Source organism: Canis lupus, chromosome 7 (genome assembly GCF_048164855.1).
Source record: "Canis lupus baileyi chromosome 7, mCanLup2.hap1, whole genome shotgun sequence".
Lineage (NCBI taxonomy): Eukaryota > Metazoa > Chordata > Mammalia > Carnivora > Canidae > Canis > Canis lupus.
In genome coordinates this window covers 35116653-35139000 of record NC_132844.1, presented here as the reverse complement: position 1 = coordinate 35139000, position 22348 = coordinate 35116653, and the positions used below count along the sequence as shown (strand labels likewise).

General features: G+C 35.1%; 1 protein-coding gene across 6 annotated transcripts in view; it reads left to right on the top strand.

Moving 5' to 3' along the window:
• MYO6 (myosin VI) overlaps window positions 1-22348 on the top strand; it is a 143856-nt gene that overhangs the window by 64330 nt on the left and 57178 nt on the right. For all 6 annotated transcript variants that reach the window (XR_012033960.1, XM_072832300.1, XM_072832303.1 and 3 more), the window contains exons 5-10: window positions 3112-3241; window positions 4948-5053; window positions 7671-7726; window positions 14525-14622; window positions 15098-15262; window positions 19999-20079. Coding sequence is in view for 5 of the 6 variants with exons in the window: in XM_072832300.1 (XP_072688401.1) it covers window positions 3112-3241; window positions 4948-5053; window positions 7671-7726; window positions 14525-14622; window positions 15098-15262; window positions 19999-20079 (636 nt within the window). In the remaining variant the exon portion in view is untranslated. The remainder of the gene's footprint in view (window positions 1-3111; window positions 3242-4947; window positions 5054-7670; window positions 7727-14524; window positions 14623-15097; window positions 15263-19998; window positions 20080-22348) is intronic.

Here is a 22348-nt window from a genome sequence, read left to right as displayed (position 1 = left end):
CTGAAAAAAAAATTAAGGTAACTTATAAAGAATATATATTGAAATAAAAACTTTGATGACAAAGAAATGTCAATTAAAGTAGAAAGCAGTTATCTGAGAAAATTTCCAGAACACTGGAAATAGAGCCTACATAGTTCCAGTATTTCATTAAATTCTAGATAACTTGCTTAAAAAATCAGAATATTAAGAAATGAAAGAAAGTCCTTTTAATGTCAGTTAGGGTTTATACCACATTGGTCAGATGGATACTTGGCTAGTATGTTTTAATTATAATTATTCATTGGGCATGTATGAGGTTTTATTCTAATATATGGCCTAGTTGTAGATTCCTTTGTTGGCTGGAGATAAATTACCCAATGTAGTTCTCCTGTTATAAAGATAGGACTCCATTATTTTTGAAAGAAGAAAACACATGGCTTCTTTGACTCTTCCCAGATCAAATGGCAGTCTTAATCTTTTATATCGCTATCAATTTGCCTAATTATACTCACTTAATTCTGACTAAATTACCTTTAGTCTTTGCCATCTGTCCAAATAGTGACAGCTGGGAAATAGAACTAGTCTTTTTTCAGAAGAGTTTAGTTGCTGTCTTTCAATTGTATACAATATTAGTCTTCACTTTCTTCTTTGATTTTTTTAAAAAGTGACTTAACAGAGAATATATTTAGGTTGATATATGGCAGTTTTTGATTAGAAATATATTTAGAAGCAAAATTCACTCAGCAGACTAATATTGGGCATCCGATGTATGCTAAATGCTGTGTTAGTTACCGAAATAATACAGATTTTTAAAATTTGTTAAAACAGTTGAACTTGTAATAAGTCATTAAAAGTTGATTTGGATCTAACCAGGAAGCATCAACTTTCAAGTAGAAGTGGTCACTATTTTTTCTGTACATGTCTTATATTACTTGGTGATAGAGCAGTCATATTTATTTGAGAAAATTTTAATTGTTTTAATATTTTTTCTAGAAGTTTGGAAAATTTTTACTATTACAGGAAAGATTATACTTTTTAAGAACTGAGATACTTTATTTTTATTTGGGATATATTGGTCTTTTACTAAGTTTCCTGTGTTGCAGTGATTGCTGACTGTGACCATTAATAACTGAAAGTTTTAAATGCATATTAGTGATGCTTCCAAAAAAATTGTCTTTTTTCCACATTTAGTTGATGTACAAGTCTTCTAAATTGCATGATTGATAGAAAAAATTATCCATTTGTGAAATTTCAGTTTTTTTTTCATGTATAATGTCTATATCATCCTGGAGTATTTTAGGGTTATTCCTAGCTTTTTTGACCTTTCTTTTCTTAAGATATGTATGCAGTTGGGCACATGAGCTGTTAGATAGTGGCTCTTTGGCATCATCATCTTCTTTTTGGAAAACTAGTTTTTTCATAGTTATCTGAGGCCATGATTGGCATATTTTTTTCCTAGTCAATTATGTCTTTTAGTTATAAAACCATTAAAAATCAGTAATACGTGACTAATAGTAATTATTACTATAACGTTTGGAAGAATGGAAGCAGTTTGGAATAAGAGTTTAAATTTGATTTTTTTCTATTTCTCATCAACCAGAATTATCCCTGTTCTTCCTTAGATTTTGAGAACAAGAAAGAAAGAAAGAAAGAAAGAAAGAAAGAAAGAAAGAAAGAAAGAAAGAAAGAAAGAAAGAAGAATTTGAGTAGAACAATAGCTGACTCACATTTAACATTTTTATTGGTTACTAAAATCTCTCAAGGAAAGATTATCACCTGGAAATGAAAATTTTTTTTTACACCACTGCAGTAAACATATTTGAGAACATTCATTGAATTTTAGATTAGTAGTCTGAGAGTTCAGAGTTTCCGCATCATTTCCCTTCTATGACTAGAAGCAGAAAAGAGAAAAGTATGGTTCTGTCTGCACTAGTTCGGCCAGTAAACCACAACTAATTGCTAAACCACAACTCTTTTTCTACCCACAAGGAATTTTATAAATCCTATTGGTGCATTTTTCTGGTCTTTTAGAGCCACAGTTAAATTCCAGAGTTAAAAGCAAACTTAAGTTGCTCATTAAGCCTGTCAGTATTCTAGGCAATGGTAAGCATATGTTGTTTTTCAAAATCTGGGACCAAGTGGTCACTAGAGCACTACATTAATCCTTGCCTTTCAGTGATAGAGATTGGCCTAAGCATCCTATGAGCTTTATTAAGCTCTTTGGTAGAGGTATAAATAAAGTAAGTCCAAGTGAGGAATATAAATGACCAAGACTCAATGTAGGAATAGAAGTTGGAGAGTAGATTTCTTAAATAGAGTCAACAGAAGAAGGCTGATTGAATTAGAGGCTTAGACTCAGCCTCTGTCTCACTGTCTGTGGTGGCTTGGTGGTAATGCCATGAACCTGGAGAAGGGGAGGAGCATATGGGTGGAGAATGTTCTCTTTGAGGCAAAAAGGGTACAAGAAAGATAATTTTGGGTGTTCTAAATTTGAGATGTGTATAGATGAGAAGATGAAAATATTAAGAGTTAGAGAGGGGCAGCCCCGGTGGCCTAGCGGTTTAGCGCTGCCTTCAGCCTGGGGTGTGATCATGAAGATCTGGGATTGAGTCCCATGTTGGGCTCCCTGCATGGACCCTACTTCTCCCTCTGCCTGTGTCTCTGCCTCTCTCTCTCTGTATCTCTCATGAATAAATAAATAAAATTTTTTTTTAAAAAGAGAGAAATATGGGTCCTGTAGAAGGTACGTTTAGGGCTAGAAATGCAGATTTGGAAGTCCTAATTTATATACAGAATTAAAGGTGTCTATTTGCTGTATTTTCTTTCTCCTGGGAGCCTTGTTTGGTTTTATTTTATTATTTTTTTTAAAGACAATTTTTTTTAAAGATTTTATTTCTTTATTCATAGAGATGCAGAGAGAGAGAGAGAGAGAGAGAGAGGCAGAGACACAGGCAGAGAGAAAAGCAGGCTCCATGCAGAGAGCCTGACTTGGGACTCGATCCAGGGTCTCCAGGATCACGCCCTGGGCTGCAGGCGGCGCTAAACCGCTGCGCCACTGGGGCTGCCCGCCTTGTTTGGTTTTAAATGAAAGTAGTAATTGGAAAGTTTTATGTTTATGCTTTTTCTGTTTAGACATATGTCGCCAACATTCTGATTGCAGTGAACCCCTACTTTGACATACCTAAAATATATACTTCAGAAACAATAAAGTCATATCAAGGAAAATCCCTTGGAACAATGCCACCACATGTCTTTGCAATTGGTAAGTAATTTCATTGTTTTTTTTTTTCCCCTTAACTGTACAAATTTACTGTTTTTCTTTTGGATTAATAAAAGATACCATGAGTTGAATATGTATTTTGGTGGACCTTTATACATATTGAATGTATCACCATTATTTAGGGTTGTGTATCTTACACAGGATGAGGTATAATAATGTATGTCATTATTTTTTTTAAATTTGTCTGTGTTCTTTTAATTATGTCTACCCAGTTGAAAGTAGGATGTAATAAAAGCTGACCTAATGGTTCTTTTTGACTCCTTGACAGGATCAGTTTCATCTTAAAAGTGTCCTCCTTCATAGCTTTGAGGCCCAGGCCTTCCATTGTTACCCAGGTCATCACTTGTGAGTGTGTTACTAGGGCTAGATATGAGCTGTAAGAGCAGACATCTTCCCTGCCTTTACTTGCATCAGGGCTTTATAAATGTTAAGAATTGGAAATGGTATATGCTTCATATCTCTAGGGAATCTGTGGGAAGACAGGGGTCTTTGCCTCTCTCAGCTTTTCTCTCATCTTGAAGGACTTTAGCTTTGAGGAACACAGAGATGTGTGTTTTGACACAGACACCCCCACCATAACCCTCTGGATCCAAACATAGCCAGCAGTTAAATGACGACATATTTTGGTAGTAGTTCTTAGGGCAGTCTGTTTCTCCTTGCGCTTTCTTTTCTTGCCTACGTTTTGACCAAACCAGGCTTCACTTCCCAATTTGGCTGACTTATATACTAGGCAGAGTGAATATATCGGCCAAATCCAGTGCAATAGCAGATTGACTTTCGGTTCTGAGATGCTCTAATGAGCATTAGTATGTTTTCTGTCAGCTAGCAAAATGGCACAAAATCCTTTGAACCTGAATATGACCCAGCTCATCTCTGGAGAGAAATCACTTATTTAAAATGTAAATAATCTGACTTTTATTTTTAGTTGTTTACTGCTAAGAAAATGTCTAGAATATTATGAAAGTCAGTAGAACATATTACTGATAAATTTTCTCCCTATTGTAGCCCCTGGTCAGAAGGATAGGTACATTCCTGCATGTAGTCTCCATTTGGTCCAATAGAGTAAAAGCCGTTTGTAAAGCCTTCTACCCATTTGTATGGGTAGCACTTGTCTGACATGGGAAATAGTCTTCTAGGATTAAATTGGTTAGACCTAATTTTGAATTAAAATTGTTTTAATATGAGACCACTTCCACAATTAAATTGTGCTCAACTTGTCTTTGTAATACTACTACACTGATTTTGCAATTATGAATTTTTTCCTCCAGCAGAATTTTTGGTTTCCAGATTTCTTAATTGGTAGCTGTTGCTTGCTTTTCTCTGGGGCCTTCATTAGTTATGTGTACTGAGCTTTTTTTTTTTTTTTGTTTAAGATCTGCTCTGGAATTAGGAAGAATTGAGCCATAGGTCATAATATGAAGATACTCTAGTACAAATATAAGAGTTGTTTATTGGAATTTCATATTACTTAGCTGTCAGAGTAATAAGATAGGACATTTAAAATAAAACTTCTAGAGGTGTTTTGAACACTTGGAGTGATTTTATTTTAAAATGTTACTAATTGTAAATACACATTTATAATTTCTTTGAGAGCAAGTGCTTTTTGATTAAAACAACTATCATTTGTATCATTTAGTAAATTTGTATTTAGTACACCATTTATCATTAATGTGTTATTTTGACCGTAGCTGATAAGGCTTTTCGAGATATGAAGGTACTCAAGATGAGTCAGTCTATCATCGTATCTGGAGAATCAGGAGCTGGCAAAACAGAAAATACAAAATTTGTTCTAAGGTGAGGAGTTTTTAGCTAACCTGGAATATTTTGAACAGGTTGATTCTTTTTTTTTTCTTTTTTTTGGTAAAAAATATATAAAATAACACTTACCAGTTTAAGCATTTCTCAGTGTACAGTTCAGTAGTATTAAGTATATTAATAGTGTTTTTTCAGCCAATCTCCAGAACTTTTTATCTCACAAAACTGAAATTCTGTGTCTGTTAAACAACTCCATTTTCTCCTGTCCCAGCCCCTGGCAACTATCCTTTTGCTTTCTGCTTCTATAATTTTGACTATTCTAGATACCTCGTATAGTAAATCATACAGTAATTGTCTTTCTGTGACTGCTTTTCTCACTTAGCATAATATCCTCAAGTTTTATCCATGTTGTATCATGTGTCACAATTTCCTTTTTAAGGCTGAATAATATTCCATTATGTATATATACCACATTTTGTTTACCCATTCATTCATCATTGGGCACTTTGGTTGCTTCCAGATCTTGGCTGTTGGGAATAGTGCTGCTGTGAACATGTTATTAACAAAGAGATACAAATACCTCTTTGGTTGAACAGGTTGACTTTTGTATACTTTTGCATACTTTATTGTATTTTTAAAATGGTTTTATTTTTAAATTTATTGTTATTATTTTTTTAGAGAGGGAGAGGTGGGGAGGGGCAAAAGGAGAGAGAATCTTAAGCAGGCTCTACACCCAGCATAGATGCAGGGCTTGATCTCACACCCTGAGATCATGACTGGGCTAAAAATCAAGAGTCAGATTAATTGACTAAGCCACCCAGGTGTGCCCCTAAGGATTTTATTTTAAATAAGATCTACATCCAACATGAGACTCGGACTCACATCTCAACTCTGAGATCAAGAGTTGAATGCTCTACTGACTGAGCCAGCCAGGTGCCTCTTGCAAACTTTATGACATAGTTTGAAATGGTAGGTTCTATCCCTTTTAAATACAGACAACCTTATGTGGTAGCTAAGCCATAGATTATTGAAAACTAGCTCTGACATGCTCTTATGGGGATCCTAAAGGAGGCCCATGCTGGTTATGCAAAGGGAAATCTAGAAATGATCCTTCAAAATTCAACCTTTACATCCTCTTCTCAGTATTCCTGCTATTAGTGTGGTTGAAACCATTTTTTTTTTACCTTAAGCTTATGACAGCGTTTTTATTTCTATCTCCCCATAACCCTCTTCTCAGTGTATCCCCTTTGTTGCCATCAAGTTAAACTCTAGACATTGTTTAGAATCATTGCATTACAAATATGGAAGGAACCATAGAACTCATTAGTTTAGTTCCTACAGTTTATATACTTAGGGATGTTAAATCTAGTGTCGAAGCTATTGCTAGGACCAGTGCATTCTGAATTCTCACCAGTGTTATTCCCACTGTATTACAGTCTTTTTTTTTTTTATGATAGTCACAGAGAGAGACAGAGAGAGAGGCAGAGACATAGGCAGAGGGAGAAGCAGGCTCCATGCACCGGGAGCCCGATGTGGGATTCGATCCCGGGTCTCCAGGATTGCGCCCTGGGCCAAAGGCAGGCGCCAAACCGCTGCGCCACCCAGGGATCCCCTGTATTACAGTCTTAATCAATTAATTGCTGCTGGGTCCCTTCTTGAAAATTTGCTATATTTTTATGCAGATGTATACTATTCAGTTATTTGTATGAAATAATTTAGAAGTTTGTTATTGTCTATTATGTATATGCAATTTTAGTTAAATGAGTGCTTCCTAATACTCCGGAATTCTAAGTGATTCAGTGTCTTTTTCTTTCGTATGTAAGAGTCATATGGTGAGTCTGTGGTTTATATACATCTTTAAAAATGAATAACTTAGAAACTGTAAACTTATAATACACACTTAAATTGTAAGTCAAAGATTACTTTTTGTTTTGAAATGTTCCAGGAAAATAGTTGTTCCATCATGTTTAATCTTTGGCTAAAACAACACAAAGAGTGGTAACTTCCTTATTGTTCAATGGCAGATTACTTTATTTGCTCTAACCATAAAGATTGAATTAATACCCTATCACAGAAGACTTTGGAATCTTAGATAGAAGATACATATTCCTGTGTGAAATGTGTGGCATATTTAAAACCAAATAGTTGTTTAAAGTCAGAGTATTTCCAAAAACAGTTTTTAAAATAATGCTGATTTAGCTGTTCAAGGTAATCTAAATAGAATTTTAAATGTTTAAAAAACTGTAATGGTCACCTGGGGGGCTCAGTTGGTTAAGCATCCAGCTCTTGATTTCAGCTCAGGTTTGGATCAGCTCAGGGTTGTGAGATCGAGCCCCAAGTCAGGCTCCTCACTGAGCATGGAGCCTGTTTAAGATTCTCTTTCCCACTTGGCATCAGGCTCCATGCTCAGCAGGGAGTCTGCTTGAGGATTCTTTCTCTTCCTTTCCCTCTGTCCCTCCCCTGCTTACATTTTCTCTTTTTCTCTCTCTCAAATAAATAAATCTCAAAAAATATATATAAATTTGTAAATTTTAAATGAATAGTTTCAGTGATGATCCAGGTTTAAATTTTACATGTATTAAATAATATTAAAGTTATAACTATAATGTGTATGATATTATTGTCATGTAAATTTTTTATCCTATATTTTAAACAGATATCTGACTGAATCCTATGGAACAGGTCAAGATATTGATGATAGAATTGTTGAAGGTATTGTTAATTTTTAAAATTCTTATTTTTTATTGTTAGATACATACTGAAATTAACTTATGAGAATCCTCTAAGTGATCTGGAATGCTCTCCCAGAGATCCAGAAGACTCTTCCATCTCCTACAGATCTTTATTCAGATATAACGTCTGAGTTTTTTTAAATGTCTATTGTTTTTCCTCTCACTCCATGTTAAGTGCTAAGAGGGTAGTGATTTTTATATATTACAATCTCCTGGAATAGTGTCTGATACATGAGATATGCCCCATAAATTTCTCTAGGATGAATGAAAGAAATATAGGAAGCATTCTGGACTCTTATTTGCTTTATTGACCTTGTTTTTTGTAAAGGAGAGAGGAAGAGGGTTATTTGGAATTAAAATTTTTTGGGGGGAAATTTTAATGAATTAGTACAATTAGAAGGCAGGAGTCTGTAAATTGATTTCCTTAAGGTCAATGCTTGCATACCCCTTAGAAAGTTTTCTCATACCCCATCTGGATACTGCTGGTCTAGTCAGCCACCATGGTTGAATCTATACCACTCTTCTGCATTGTAGATTCCTCTCTGGTCTCCCCACTTATATTCTTGTTTACCTGTAATTTGTTCTCTGTGTGGAAGTTGGGATGATCTCTTTTGCTTTCAGTCTTTTAATGGCTTCATATTGCTCTCAAGAGAAAGCTGAAAATCTGTAACATCGCTAACAGTGCTACTTGTGGTCTGGCCTTTGCCTCCTCTTTCTAATTGAGTCATTGTTCTTTTGAATCCTTATACATTAGTCATGTCTGTCTCCTTCTAGTTTTTTTGAGATGTTTTAAGCTTATGTGGATACTCTTTTTCCTTCTTTCTTCCTCACTTTCCAGTATGAGGCACTCAGTAAGGATTTTAATAATGATGATGAAATTAACATATGTGAGATGTATTATGCATTGTCTGATTTGCTGGAAATCTGTTCTTAATTTAAATCCCTACAGAATGAGGTAGGTACTATTTTATGCCTACTTTAGAGATTAAAAACTGAGGTAAAAAGACTTTAAGTGGCTTGCTGAAGCGTGTATAGCTCATCAACTGGAAGTGGAGTATAATTAACTCAGGCATCTTAGCTATGTGCTATACTAAGAGCATATTTTAACACTCATACTATTTTAAAGAAAAATTTCATTTAAACAAAAAATTTATTAAGGGCCCTTTGTGTGTCTGTATTTTGCTAAATCATAACTAGCAAATACTATGTACATTTTTCACAATTATGTGAAATATACATGTGGATGAACATAAAAACTCTAATAAACATTTTTAAAGTTTACATGAATAAAGTTTTTTGTGTTTCTTGATTAAATAATTTTAGAGATTTACTTACATTTCTCACTATGGTATTGTAACACACCCAGGTATGAAGATCTCTTAAGTAATGCTTTATTCACAGTAAAGTACCTCACTTTAATGATGAAATCACCCTTTAAAATTGAATAAGTAAATTAAAAAGAACAAATTACGGGTTAATTCAATAGAATACTAATTAGTATTCTGATTTGTTTACTTGAGGTGCAAACTCGCTTGCGAACTGGCTATAAACCTGGGTTCTTCTGAGGGAATGTGGTGTGTATATATGTAGTGTGCTGTAGTTGAGAAAAGTTGGAAACTATTATTCCAAATGTTTCCACAGCTCCTTACTGGAGGATGGTAGATGTTAACTAGCAGAAAATAGAATTATCATTTGATGCTGTCTTTAATTGAAGATTGGTTGTTGGTTTTAGAATGAGTATATCAGTAGCATGACTGTAATTTTCTGATAGACTTTTATACTAATTTTGGATATTTTACTTAACATATTAAGTATTTTGGCAAAAAAGTAGTAGATTGATAAGGAGTTGGGGAGACTTGTAATTGAGTCCCCCTTTGGCCAGTACCAGTCATGTGGCTTTCCACAAGTCAGTTGACTTTGTTGGGCCTCAGTTTTCTTGCCCATCTGAAAGGTTAGGTATACATGCAAACATTTCTTTCAGTTTTAATATTTTCTTACATTTTTTGGCAAGTGAAATAACTGGAGAGTGATTTTTAAAAGGGTTTGGATACTTGTTAAGCTTTCTACTGTGTATAGAACAAGAGAGATGAACTTTAAATGATTTCATAAGAAAAATTCTAGTAATAAACATTGGGAAGCAATTTATGAGGTTGCAAATGGAGAATATGTAAGATTGGCACTAACCTTGGATGTTTGTAGTAGAGACTGGTGAGTATAAGAATAGATTTTTCTTTTTAAAAAGATTTTATTTATTCATGAAAGAGACAGAGAGACAGAGACATAGGCAGAGGGAGAAGCAGGCTCCCTGTGGGGAGCCTGATGTGGAACTTGATCCCCGGGCCCCAAGATCATGACCTGAGTCAAAGGCAGATGCTCAACCACTGAGCCACCCAGGTGCCCCAAGAATAGACTCTTAATAGGGGTGCCTGGGTGGCTTAGTTGGTTGTGATTAACTCTTGATCTCAGCTTGGGTCTTAATCTCAGGGTCATGAGTTCAAGCCCTGCATTGGGCTCCATATTGGGTATAGAGCCTACATAAGAACAAAACAAACAGTAGACTCTAATAAACCTTTTTCAGTCATGTAGTATGTTTAAGTGATTATAAGATTAAAAAAATTAAAATTTTACATTTGTTCATTGGGAGTTTTATTTATATTTAAAAATATTTTTATTAAGTTATTTTAATTCCACTATAATTAACATACAGTATTATATTAGTTTCAGGTGTACAATATAGTGATTCAATAATTTTGTACATCATTACTCAGTGCTCATCATAAGTGTACTCTTAATCCCCTTCACCTATTTTACCTCTCTCTCCTATCTACCTCCCCTCTGATATGGTTTTGTTTTGTTTTATTTTATTTTATTTTATTTCTTTTTTTTTTTTTAATTTTTATTTATTTATGATAGTCACAGAGAGAGAGAGAGGCAGAGACACAGGCAGAGGGAGAAGCAGGCTCCATGCACTGGGAGCCCGACGTGGGATTCGATCCAGGGTCTCCAGGATCGTGCCCTGGGCCAAAGGCAGGCACCAAACCGCTGCGCCACCCAGGGATCCCTATTTTATTTCATTTCATTTCATTTCATTTCATTTCATTTCATTTCATTTCATTTCATTTCATTTCATTTCATTTCAATTTATTTATTTATCTATCTATCTATTTATTTATTTATTTATTTATTTATTTATTTATTTATTTATTTATTTTTAGCTGGGTATAGTATACTTTATTCATGGTACATGACAAGGTAGGGCTCCCCAAGCCCCTTCCCTTCCTGGGTCTGGGATGTAAACTGGAGGTCAGGAGATTCTCAGTGTGTTGGGGGATTAAGTTGGGGCAGGGACTCCCCAGCAGCTGAGGGCCTCTCTTTTCCTCTTGTTCTTTCTGGGGCTGGTGGTCCAGGAGGCTCTTACTCCTTGGAGGCCATGTGGACCATGAGGTCCACCACCCGGTTGCTGTAGAATTCATTGTCATACCAGGAAATGAGCTTGATGAAGTGGTCATTGAGGGCAATGCCAACCCTGGTGTCTAAGGTGGAAGAGTGGCTATCACTGTTGAAGTCACAGGAGACAACCTAGTCCTCAGTGTAGCCCAGGATGCCCTTGGGGGCCCTCCAATGCCTGCTTCACCACCTTCTTGATGTTGTCACATTTGGCAGCTTTCTCCAGGGGACATGTCAGATTCACAGCTGACACGTTGGGGGTGGGGACGCGGAAGGCCATGCCAGTGAGCTTTCCATTCAGCTCAGGGATGACCTTGCCCACAGCCTTGGCGGCGCCAGTGGAAGCAGGGATGATGTTCTGGGCAGCCCCGTGGCCGTCACACCACAGCTTCCCAGAGGGGCCGTCCACGGTGTTCTGGGTGGCAGTGATGGCATGGACGGTGGTCATGAGGTCCTCCATGATGCCGAAGTAGTCATAGATGACGTTGGCCAGGAGCCAAGCAGTTGGTGGTGCAGGAGGCATTGCTGACAATCTTGAGGAAGTTGTCCTACTTCTCGTGGTTCACGCCCATCACAAATGTGGGGGCATCAGCAGAAGGAGCAGAGATGATGACCCTCTTGGCCCTGCCCTTCAAGTGAGCCCCAGCCTTTTCCATGGTGGTGAAGACTCTAGTGGGCTACACAGCATACTCAGCACCAGCATCACCCCATTTGATGTTGGTGGGATCTCACTCCTGGAAGATGGAGATGGACTTCCCATTGATGACAAGTTTCCCATTCTCAGCCTTCACTGTGCCGTGGAATTTGTCGTGGGTAGAATCATACTGGAACATGTACACCATGTAGTTGAGGTCAATGAAGGGGTCCTTGATGGCGACAGTATCCACTTTGCCAGAGTTAAAAGCAGCCCTGGTGATCAGGTGCCCAATACGGCCAAATCTGTTCACTCTGACCTTAATCATCGTGTCTTGGGGACGCAGCTAGCATTGCACCAGAAGATGCGGCTGTCTGTGGAACGGGGAGGAGCAGAGAACCTGATATGGTTTATTTTAAATGAGTACCCTCAATTAAAGTTACTATTTTTTTCAATAAGAACATTTTTTATTTTTTATTTATTTTAAAGATTTTATTATTCACGAGAGACAGGGAGAGAGGCAGAGACGCAGGCAGAGGGAGAAGCAGGCTCCATGCAGAATCCTGATGTGGGACTCGATCCCAGGACTCCAGGATCATGCTCTGGGCCGAAGGCAGGTGCCAAACCACTGAGCCACCCAGGCGTCCCAAGAACATTTTTTATTAAAGCATACTTCAGGATACATGGTTCTAAAAGATATACATAAAACATTCTATCCAAGAAAAATAGAATACACATTTTCCTTAGGTACAAACAGAAGAATTCCCAGAAGAATCTAAATCACATAGAAAGAGACATGACAAATACTACAAATTTAAGAGGACTGAAATTATACCAAGTATATTCTCTAACCACAGTGGTGCAAAACTAACAATAAAAAAATTAACAATAAAACAAAGCTGGAAAATCTACAATGTAAATATTATATATTTAATACATAAATATTAAGCAGTACACTATTGCACAAGCAGTAGACCAAATAAGAAATCAAATGGTAAATCAAAGTATGTCTTAAAACAAAAGAAAAAGAAAGCACAATATTCCAAAATCTGTGGGATGTAGCAAAAGCAGATGTTAGAGTGAAATTTATGCTATAAATTCTTGTATTAAGAGAAAAAGTTCAAATGAAGAACATTACACCACAAGGACCTAGAAAAAGAAGAAACTTAGCTGAAATGCTGAAATTTAGTAGAGGAAGGAAACAACAAAGAAAAATCCGAAATAATATAGAGACGATAAACAATAACATAACATTGAAAGTAATGACCAGTTTTTCCAGAAAAATAAAGTTGGTAGTGCTTTAACTGCATTAGGAAAAAAAGGAGAAGACTTGAAAACCAAAATGAGAAATGGAAAAGAAAATAATATAAGAGATAACCACAGAAATACATATTGTGGTAACAGATTACTGTAAACAGTGATAGGCTAACAGATATCTTAGAAAAAAAACAGATAATTCCTAAAAATGTACAAGTTACTACAATTGAAACATGAATCTTGAATCCAAAAAATAGGACATCTTCTTAGACCAATAATAAGAATGGATATTGAGTTAGGAATCAAAAATCTCCTGGCACAGAAAAGCCCAAGACCACATTGGCTTTATTGGTAAATTCTACCAAAGCATTAAAAAAAATTAGTGACAGTCTTTATCAAAATCTGACAAATAATGGAATAGAGCACATTCAGAATCATTCCATGAGGCCAGTACCCTCTTGTCACCAAAGCAGGATAAAAACAATACAAGAAGAAAAAAGTCTAGTTTGAAGGATGCCTGGGTGGCTCAGTCATTTAAGAGTCTGCCTTCAGCTCAGGTCATGATCCCAGGGTCCTGGGATCAAGCCCTGAGTCTGGCTTCCTGCTCAGCAGAGAGCCTGCTTCTCCCTCTTCCTTTGCCCCTGCCCCTGCTTGTACTCTCTCTCTCTCTTTCAAATAAATAAATCTTTAAAAAAAAAAAGTCTAGTTTGTTCAATATAAGTATTGCTTCTCTTTCTTTTAATGTCCATTTCTGTGTTAAATGTTTCTCCACCTCTTCACTTTCAATCTGTAGGTGTCTTTGAGTTTAAAATGAGTCTCTTGTAGGCTGGGATTCTAAAAACTATTGTTCTGAGGATCTTTTTTAGTCATTCTGTAAACTTATATGTTAGATTTTGTTGAATGTACATGGAAAAATGTTAAATCTGGAGGTTTTATTAATATATAAAATATTTTAGGAAAGTAAGTCAACTAATAACTTCTGACTCGTATTTTGTTCACCAGGGGTTTACTGTTCTCTAATCACTATTCCTTTATGGCTGATGTACTTGTGAAAACATTATAATTTTTAGGGAGTAATTTTTAAAGTTGACTTCTAAATTTTGTAACCTAATGACTTTTTAAAATTTAGTCTTTTCCATATCAGTTACATATGGTAAAGGAAGAATAGTTTGGAATAAGTTTCCAAATTTGGGTAGGGCAATACTCATAATTTACATAATTTGAGTAATTTTCCCATCTTCTGTACTTTAATAGGGCCTGAATATAATGGTAGTCAATAAATATTTGAGAGATTTGACATTATCTGTGAATTCCTTCATGGTAATATTTATGAAAATATTTTTTCTATCTCTATTAATAAGGAAACATACTATACATATTGTTTCATAATTTTCCTTCATACTATTTGTTGATGAAATATTTTTATTTCTTTTTCAATAGCTAACCCTCTTTTAGAAGCCTTTGGAAATGCAAAGACTGTTCGGAACAATAATAGTAGTAGATTTGGAAAATTCGTAGAAATACATTTCAATGAAAAGGTAAGTCAGAGTGAGTTTGGGGATGTTTGGGAAGTGTTTGTGAAAAACACAAGGGTCTTGAGGTGCCTGAGTCGCTTAGTTGATTAAGTGTCAACTCTTGAGTTGGGTTCACATCTTGATCTCAGGGTCATGAGTTCAAATGCTGAGTTGGACTCCTACCTGGGCATGGAGCCTACTTTAAAAAAGAAAGAAAAACACAAGGGTCTTGTTAGAATTGGTGCTGTACTTGAACTTATGGTAAATCCATGTGAGTTTTTCTCTGTTACTTTAGTTAACTGGGAGAATATATGTATTTAGTATAACCTTTGTAAATATTGTAAGGTTACATTTATTTAGTTATCTGCTATTTTCCTTGATAAATATTACAACCTTTTTGATATAGACAAATGTTTATTAGAAAAATAATTCAGCATTGAGTAGGGTATGCTTTCAGACCTTAAATACAAACATGTATTTTCTCTGTTTTGTTTTTCAGAGTTCAGTTGTTGGAGGATTTGTTTCACATTATCTTCTAGAGAAATCTAGAATCTGTGTTCAAGGCAAAGAGGAAAGGAATTATCATATCTTTTATAGGTTGTGTGCTGGTGCTTCTGAAGATATTAGGGAAAAACTTCATTTGAGCTCCCCAGATCATTTTCGGGTAGGTTGGATGAAAAGAAATTCTATACAGTTTTTGCAAATTGAATTGCTTTCAATTCTAAAACTTATTTTGATGGATTCTGATACCTAGTTGTATGTAACTTAGGTTAAATCCATGTAACGTGATAGAACATAGGTTTCTATTGAGATTTACTGCTAAATTTATAACACTATATGAGGAGATATATAATGGGAAAGAAAAAGGGATAGATGGGAAACCACTTATCAATTTAAACTCCTTAAGAAATTTATAATCTGTAATGCTGGCTTTAAAGTTATTTTTGACTTATTTGTTAAAAAAAGTTTTCACCTCTGAATTAATAATGGATCCATGATTATCTTCCTTAATTCAACAGTAAATATTTATTGCTTGCCCATTGGATACCAGGCATTGTGTGTGGGTGAAAAAGATGAACAGTTCCTGCTCATGAGCAACTTAGAATCTGGTGGGAAACACATACACACACACAGATGCACAAACACATATAGTCTGACTGATAGGTTGAATGATTAGAGAGATATACATAGAATGCTGGGGATTTTGGAAAAACTTCAAGGAACAACTGATGTTTGATTAGAATTCTGAATGATTTTCAAGTGTTAACTAGAGGAAGAAGTAAACACTTGAATACTAAAGAGTATTCTTAGTAGATGGAAAAAGATGAACAAAGACAAGAAACAGCTTATAGAGTAAGGCAGGAAGTGGTGGTAGTGAGGCTAGAAAGTTTGGTCTTACTTCTGTAGTTAATAAGGAGCTATTGAAGGGATTTAAGTAGAAAGTTGGATATCAGGTCTATATTTACCTCTGGCTTTATTTTTTTTTTATTTTTTTTTAAAGATTTTATTTATTTATTCATGATAGTCACACAGAGAGAGACAGAGAGGCAGAGACACAGGCAGAGGGAGAAGCAGGCTCCATGCACCGGGAGCCCGATGTGGGATTCGATCCCGGGTCTCCAGGATCACGCCCCGGGCCAAAGGCAGGCGCCAAACCGCTGCGCCACCCAGGGATCCCCCTACCTCTGGCTTTAAAATGGAAGGTGTCTTTAAGCGGTTAAGGTAGGAAATGGATAGAAAATGCAACTATGGGTAAACTGGTTGGAAACCTGTGGCTATAGTAGAAGTAAATTACTTAGTGCTTGAATTTGGTTACCGATGATGGGATGTGCAAAATACTAGGAGATAAAATTGATAGAACTTGGAGACTGAGTATTGTTAGGGAAGAGTAGTTTGGAATAATTTTCCAAATTTGAGTAGGATAACTAGGTGGGTGTAAATACCATACTAGGGCCAGATGGAAGATTTGTGGCATATAGGATGAGTTTAGTTTTGGAATCTACAGATCATTTTAGGGGAGAGGATTAGATGACAGTTGAGGGCGGCCCAGGTTGCTCAGTGGTTTAGCACCACCTTCAGTCCAGGGCATGATCCTGGAGACCCGGGATCGAGTCCCACGTCAGGCCCCCTGCATGTAGCCTGCTTCTCCCTCTGCCTGTGTCTCTGCCTCTCTCTCTCTCTCTGTGTCTCTCAGGAATAAATAAATAAAATATTTAAAAAAATCATTTAAAAAAGAAGACAGTTGATTTGGGTATACTAAGCTGAAGATTATTTTTTGTGCTGTAGTGATACGTTTGGGAGATGTCAGTACTCTGGTAATAGTTAAAACTGTGACAATGAGTAGATGAGATTGTCCAGAGAGATTGTGTAATATTGAAAAGCACGTGCCAGGATCCAGACTCTGGAATTTGAAGAATATGAGTGTTGAAGAGTTGCCCAAGAAAGAAAGCACAGGTGGAATTGTGTGAGAAGTACAAGGAAAATCAGGAGTGCCAAGAATCACAAGCCAGTTCAAGAATTTCAAGAAGTGGTGACTGGGGATGGTTAGCATCGTTTATAAATTTGCAGCAAGAAACAGTGTCCCTGTGAGGAATACATGGGAATTACGGGAATGGGTAAGGAATGCAGCTTGAGTAAAGTTCTCCAGGTGATTCTGATAATCATCTTTGGGCAGGAATCCTCCACGTGAGAATCATGACACATATATTTAATTATTGTTCTCTGTGTGTGTTTGTAATTTGGCTTTTTTTTTTTAAGATTTTTATTTATTTATCAATGAGGGACAGAGAGAGAGAGAGAGAGAGAGGTGCAGAGACACAGGCAGAGGGAGAAACAGGCTCCATGCAGGGAGCCTGATGTGGGACTTAATCCCGGGACTCCAGGATGATGCCCTGGGCCAAACGCAGGCGCTAAACTGCTGAGCCACCCAGGGATCCCTGTAATTTGGCTTTTATTGCTACTTCAGTCAGTTCTTTTAATATGTATTTGGAAAACTTTAAATTTCTGTGTTAAAATGCTTTATAACTGCATCTGTTTATATCCTTCTACAATGTCTCACCTTCTCTAGAACTCATCAAATTAATTGGAATTTTTAGTTGCCCACACTATCTTCATGAAAGTAGAAGAGGTATTTCTCTACAGTGATTTTTAGAAAAGAAGTATAAGTTACAATGAATCATATAAAATTTAATGATCATGTGGCTTTGTTGGCACTGAGTTAATGATAAAGTAATGCAACTATCCTTGTCTTAATTTAGCATTTCTTTTTGTTTGGAGGCTTGGGAGCATATATTTTGTGTGTTTTACAGTGTATAACCTTTCCTGGCACAAGGGCAGGCATCCAAGAAAGGCAGCTACCGAACTTTTTTTTTTTTTTAATTAAGATTTCATTTATTTATTCATGAGAGACACAGAGAGACAGAGAGGCAGAGACACAGGCAGAGGGAGAAGCAGGCTCCATGCAGGGAGCCTGATGTGTGGGACTCGATCCCGAGTCTCCAAGATCAGACCTTGGGCTGAAGGCGGTGCTAAACCACTGAGCCACCCAGGCTGCCCTACTGAAATTCTTTATTAGGTCAGAAAGTTTCCTGCCTCTGTAGTGTGAACTGGGAGGCATGATTTCCTCTCTGGATAGGAAGGACACTAGAAATACAATATGTTCACCCAAATACATCTGCAGTCTTGCTTTCATGCATGCATACCTCTATGTACTTTCCCTTAAATGATTCTGCCTTAAAGTGACTTGAAATTGTGTTGGTAATTTCATCAGGTTTTTCTGTAATTTAGTCAGGGGCTCCAGTTATAACTCATAGGTAAGGTCATAAAGACAAAGAATTTCAGAATAGTGTTGAACACTTCCAAAAATTTTTTTGTAACTACTCTATCCAAAATAGTATCTAAAGAATTGTAGAGATACCTGTGTTTGGAAATATTTCTATTAACTACTCATGTATTTTAGAAAAATAAAATAAAAGGTTTAAAAGATTGTATTATTCAAATACTCAAATATTTTTGCATATGTTTTATGGAAGCATTTGTTGTAGTTATGCAAAGATCCTTGAATAGAAATAAAGCTTGGATAGAATGAAATGGATACAAGAATAGTTAGTTTTTTCTAGTTACAGAAAAGTTGGAGAAAACAGGTAGTAGGTTTTTATACTACATTTAGTTATCCAAAAGCCAAATATTTAATAAAACAATTGGGGTTGGGGGGATAAAACCCTTCATAGCAAAGAAAACATTTGTTTTGACTCTATGCAATTAAGCTACTATTCTCTCACTAAAATAAAAGTTCTTTTTTGAAATAGTTGAAATTGCTTACCAATATTTTCTTGCCTCTTCTATTTTTTTCCTAAAGATTCTAAGGTAGAAAGAATAGCTCATTGTATATCACTTTTTTTCATTGTAGATCATTTTCTGGTTTTATCTGTATCTTAATATTTCATTATAATGGAGGGACACAGATAAATGTATTGATCATCTAAAATATTAATTTATCCCCAAATCATTAAAAATGTAGTATACATTTTTTCACAGTATCTGTGTGATATATGTTTAATCTTGAAATTCATGACCATGGTATAGTGGAATCATGGTGACCTGATTTAAGAAATACTGAGATGTTTAAAAACATTTTCCATCTTGTTTCTTGTGTACTTTCCTGACTACCCCCACTCCCCAAATGTGGGTAGAAAATCTCTTTGAGATTAATAAATTGTTTTCTTCTCAACTACTTCCCTGGTTCTGTGTTTTAAAAGTGCTTAGTCTTTAGTGGGCTTCTGGGCAGCAAAGTAAATCATTGAGATTAAAGTTGAAATTGTTATTTGAATACCTATAAAGGTTCATAAAGCAAGTATTATAATTCACGTATGGTCAGTGTTAACTATCAGTAAATATGAAAGGCATGTTTTGAAGAACTGATTTTAAAAATCAGAAATTAAGAAACTCAGGGATATTATTCTGTTATTCAGCATTAAAAATATTACTTGAAATATTAAACCACAATGTGTGAGTTCTTATTTGACACTCTACATATTTAGTAAGAAGGTGATTTTCATTATTATTTGTAGTACTTATCTTATTAACTGTATTTTTAAGAAGATATTTGATATTGAGATTTAAAATTCCTGCCTTTTAAAAATAGGAAAGTTTTATGGTATTGGTTTTTATGTTAGTTACTTTAAAATCTACTTTCAGGAATCCGCATTTTCAATATTGGTTTGATTAGTAGAAGTAAAATGTTTATAATATATAGAAGTATCAGTTGTAATTGAGAGATTAAATGATATTCAAGTTATATTTAAAAATTCTTTTTGGTTACCACTGTTTGATAAGTTGTGTTTTCTTTTGTGCTATTTTCCTGTAGATCATATTTGTTATATTTATATATCTTTTTCCTAGTATTTAAACCGAGGCTGCACTAGATACTTTGCTAACAAAGAAACTGACAAACAGATTTTACAGAACCGAAAAACTCCTGAGGTATAGTAGATTATTTTTTTAATTAAAATCTTTAATACAAAAAAAATACTGAAAGATATATTTTTTTTATTTTGGAGCCCAAATAATATTTCATACTTTTTGGCTTATACTTTAAAAAGAAATGCTCATCCAAGTCTCTCTCACAGTGTAGTATTTTATGCCTTTGTTGATATCTATCTGTAGAAGCCACAAGTTTTGATTCTTCTTGCTTAGGCCTCAATGCACTGCTCTCTTCCTGTTCTTTTTCCCCCATGTGAGGCTATTAAAATTGCCTAAGAATTATCCTTTGCTAACATTTCTGAAACTTACTCTTACATGACCCACTTGGGATTAAGTATAAAATGTGTCCTTTATAACTTATTTTCCACTTTAAGACTTAGCTCTGAAGTAGACATTAAATAGTGTAAGCATTCTTGTGAACTGATGCTCATGTGTTGTTGTATTTCTCTTTAAAACATTATATTTCTGTAATATACAGAAATATGGAAAGTTTTACATATAGGTCTTACTAAGTTATTATATTTGTAAGGGTAATTAGGTATTATTGTACTATTATTTTAAAAACATCAAATCCTTATTCTAAAAATCTATAACTCTTATAAATTTTAATATGTAATGTTCAAGTAATAGTATTAAGTTGTATCTACTGAAGGAGGTTAAATTATGAAATACTGAGTCAGGATTAATGATAGGGACTAGTTCATTTTGTCTTTGTTAATTTTGTTTAAAGATTTATATTGAGTATTGTACAGTTTTTATTCTCGCCTTTTAATGTGTGAATCAGATGCTTTTGACTCCTTTCAAATGGTGAGATGAATTATGTCTCTAATATGTTCCTAAAAAAGAACAGAAAGCAAATAAAAGTTCCCATTATTTTGAATTCTCAGCCAATTGAATAGTTAATTTTTAAGTTGACATTTATCATTTTATTTTTATTTATTTTTAAGGATTTTATTTATTTGAGAGAGAGTGAGAGAGTGCATGTGTATAGAGTAGAGGGAGGGGAGAGAGAGAGAAAAAAAATCTTAAGCAGACTCCCTGCAGAGCACAGAGCCTGAGGTGGGACTCTGTCTCACAACCCTGACATCATGACCTGAACTGAATTCAAGAGTCAGATGCTCAACCAACTGAGCTATCCAGGTGCCCTGATATTTATTATTTTAGACATAAATGTCTGAATTATAAATTGTAAACTTTAGTTTATATGACATTCATGGTTGCACTTTAAGAAGTAACTTCAGTATTTATTATGGTATCTTTGTCATGATAACCTTTATTTTTATAATACATTGTCAGAATATAGAAATTGTATTCCTTCCTCTAAGGTAATGGAAACATTACCTAGTAGGATAGTGCAGATGTTCTCAAGGAAAAAGACATATATCTAAATTTGATCTTTGACACGGGAAAAACTAAGTAAAAAGGGAAAAAAACTGGATTTTACTCTCCAAAGAGTAACATGTACTTTTTGTATTCTGCTGAGAATGAAATGTGCTCTTTGCCATTCTAGAATCAGCATACTTTGTGAGCTATTCATATTACTGAGTGTATATATAAAATTATATGTGAATAATGGATTAATATGTTTAAATTACTTTTTATGTCTTCTTTATCAGGAGGATGAGGTGATCATTTTGACTAATTAGAATCCTTTGCCTAATTCCATTTGAGTGTCTAAGCTGTGTGTAATTTTTAGGAGAATGCAGTATTTTTAGTCTGCCATAATAGCAATATATTCTTAACATTTGATTAGAAAGTTTTTAAATGAAGTAACCATTCATTTATAAGACTAAAAATTCTGCATGTTCAGTGTTTTCTGTTAACTTTGGCTGCATGTGATCTTCTCCTTTGCTTCTTTTAAGAATAAAATTTCTTTATCTAGACATTTTCCAGAAATTTCGCCCAGGCATAATTAAACATTTTAAAGAATTTTGTGGAAGATAATCACAACTTTAGCTGGGAAGCAATTGGCAATTGGGAGGGGGAAAAAAATCTCTTTTTTGGGGCTTTAATGGCCAGTTAATTTAATGGACAGTTAATTCTGATGCTGTTACCTAATGTGTAATTTTGCCTATTCATTATCAAGTTCTGGAAAATTCCTAGTCCAATCTTTCTGTGTCCAGTAACCTTTATTTTTCTCCTTCTAAGGTTTCTGCAGGCCTAGCTTCCTTAATCCTTTTTCTGAGCTTTTTAATGGTTCTAACAAATGAATACTTCAGATGTAAATTCTTTTAGGAGAGAAAACAAATTTTCTCTTTATTTTTTCTGA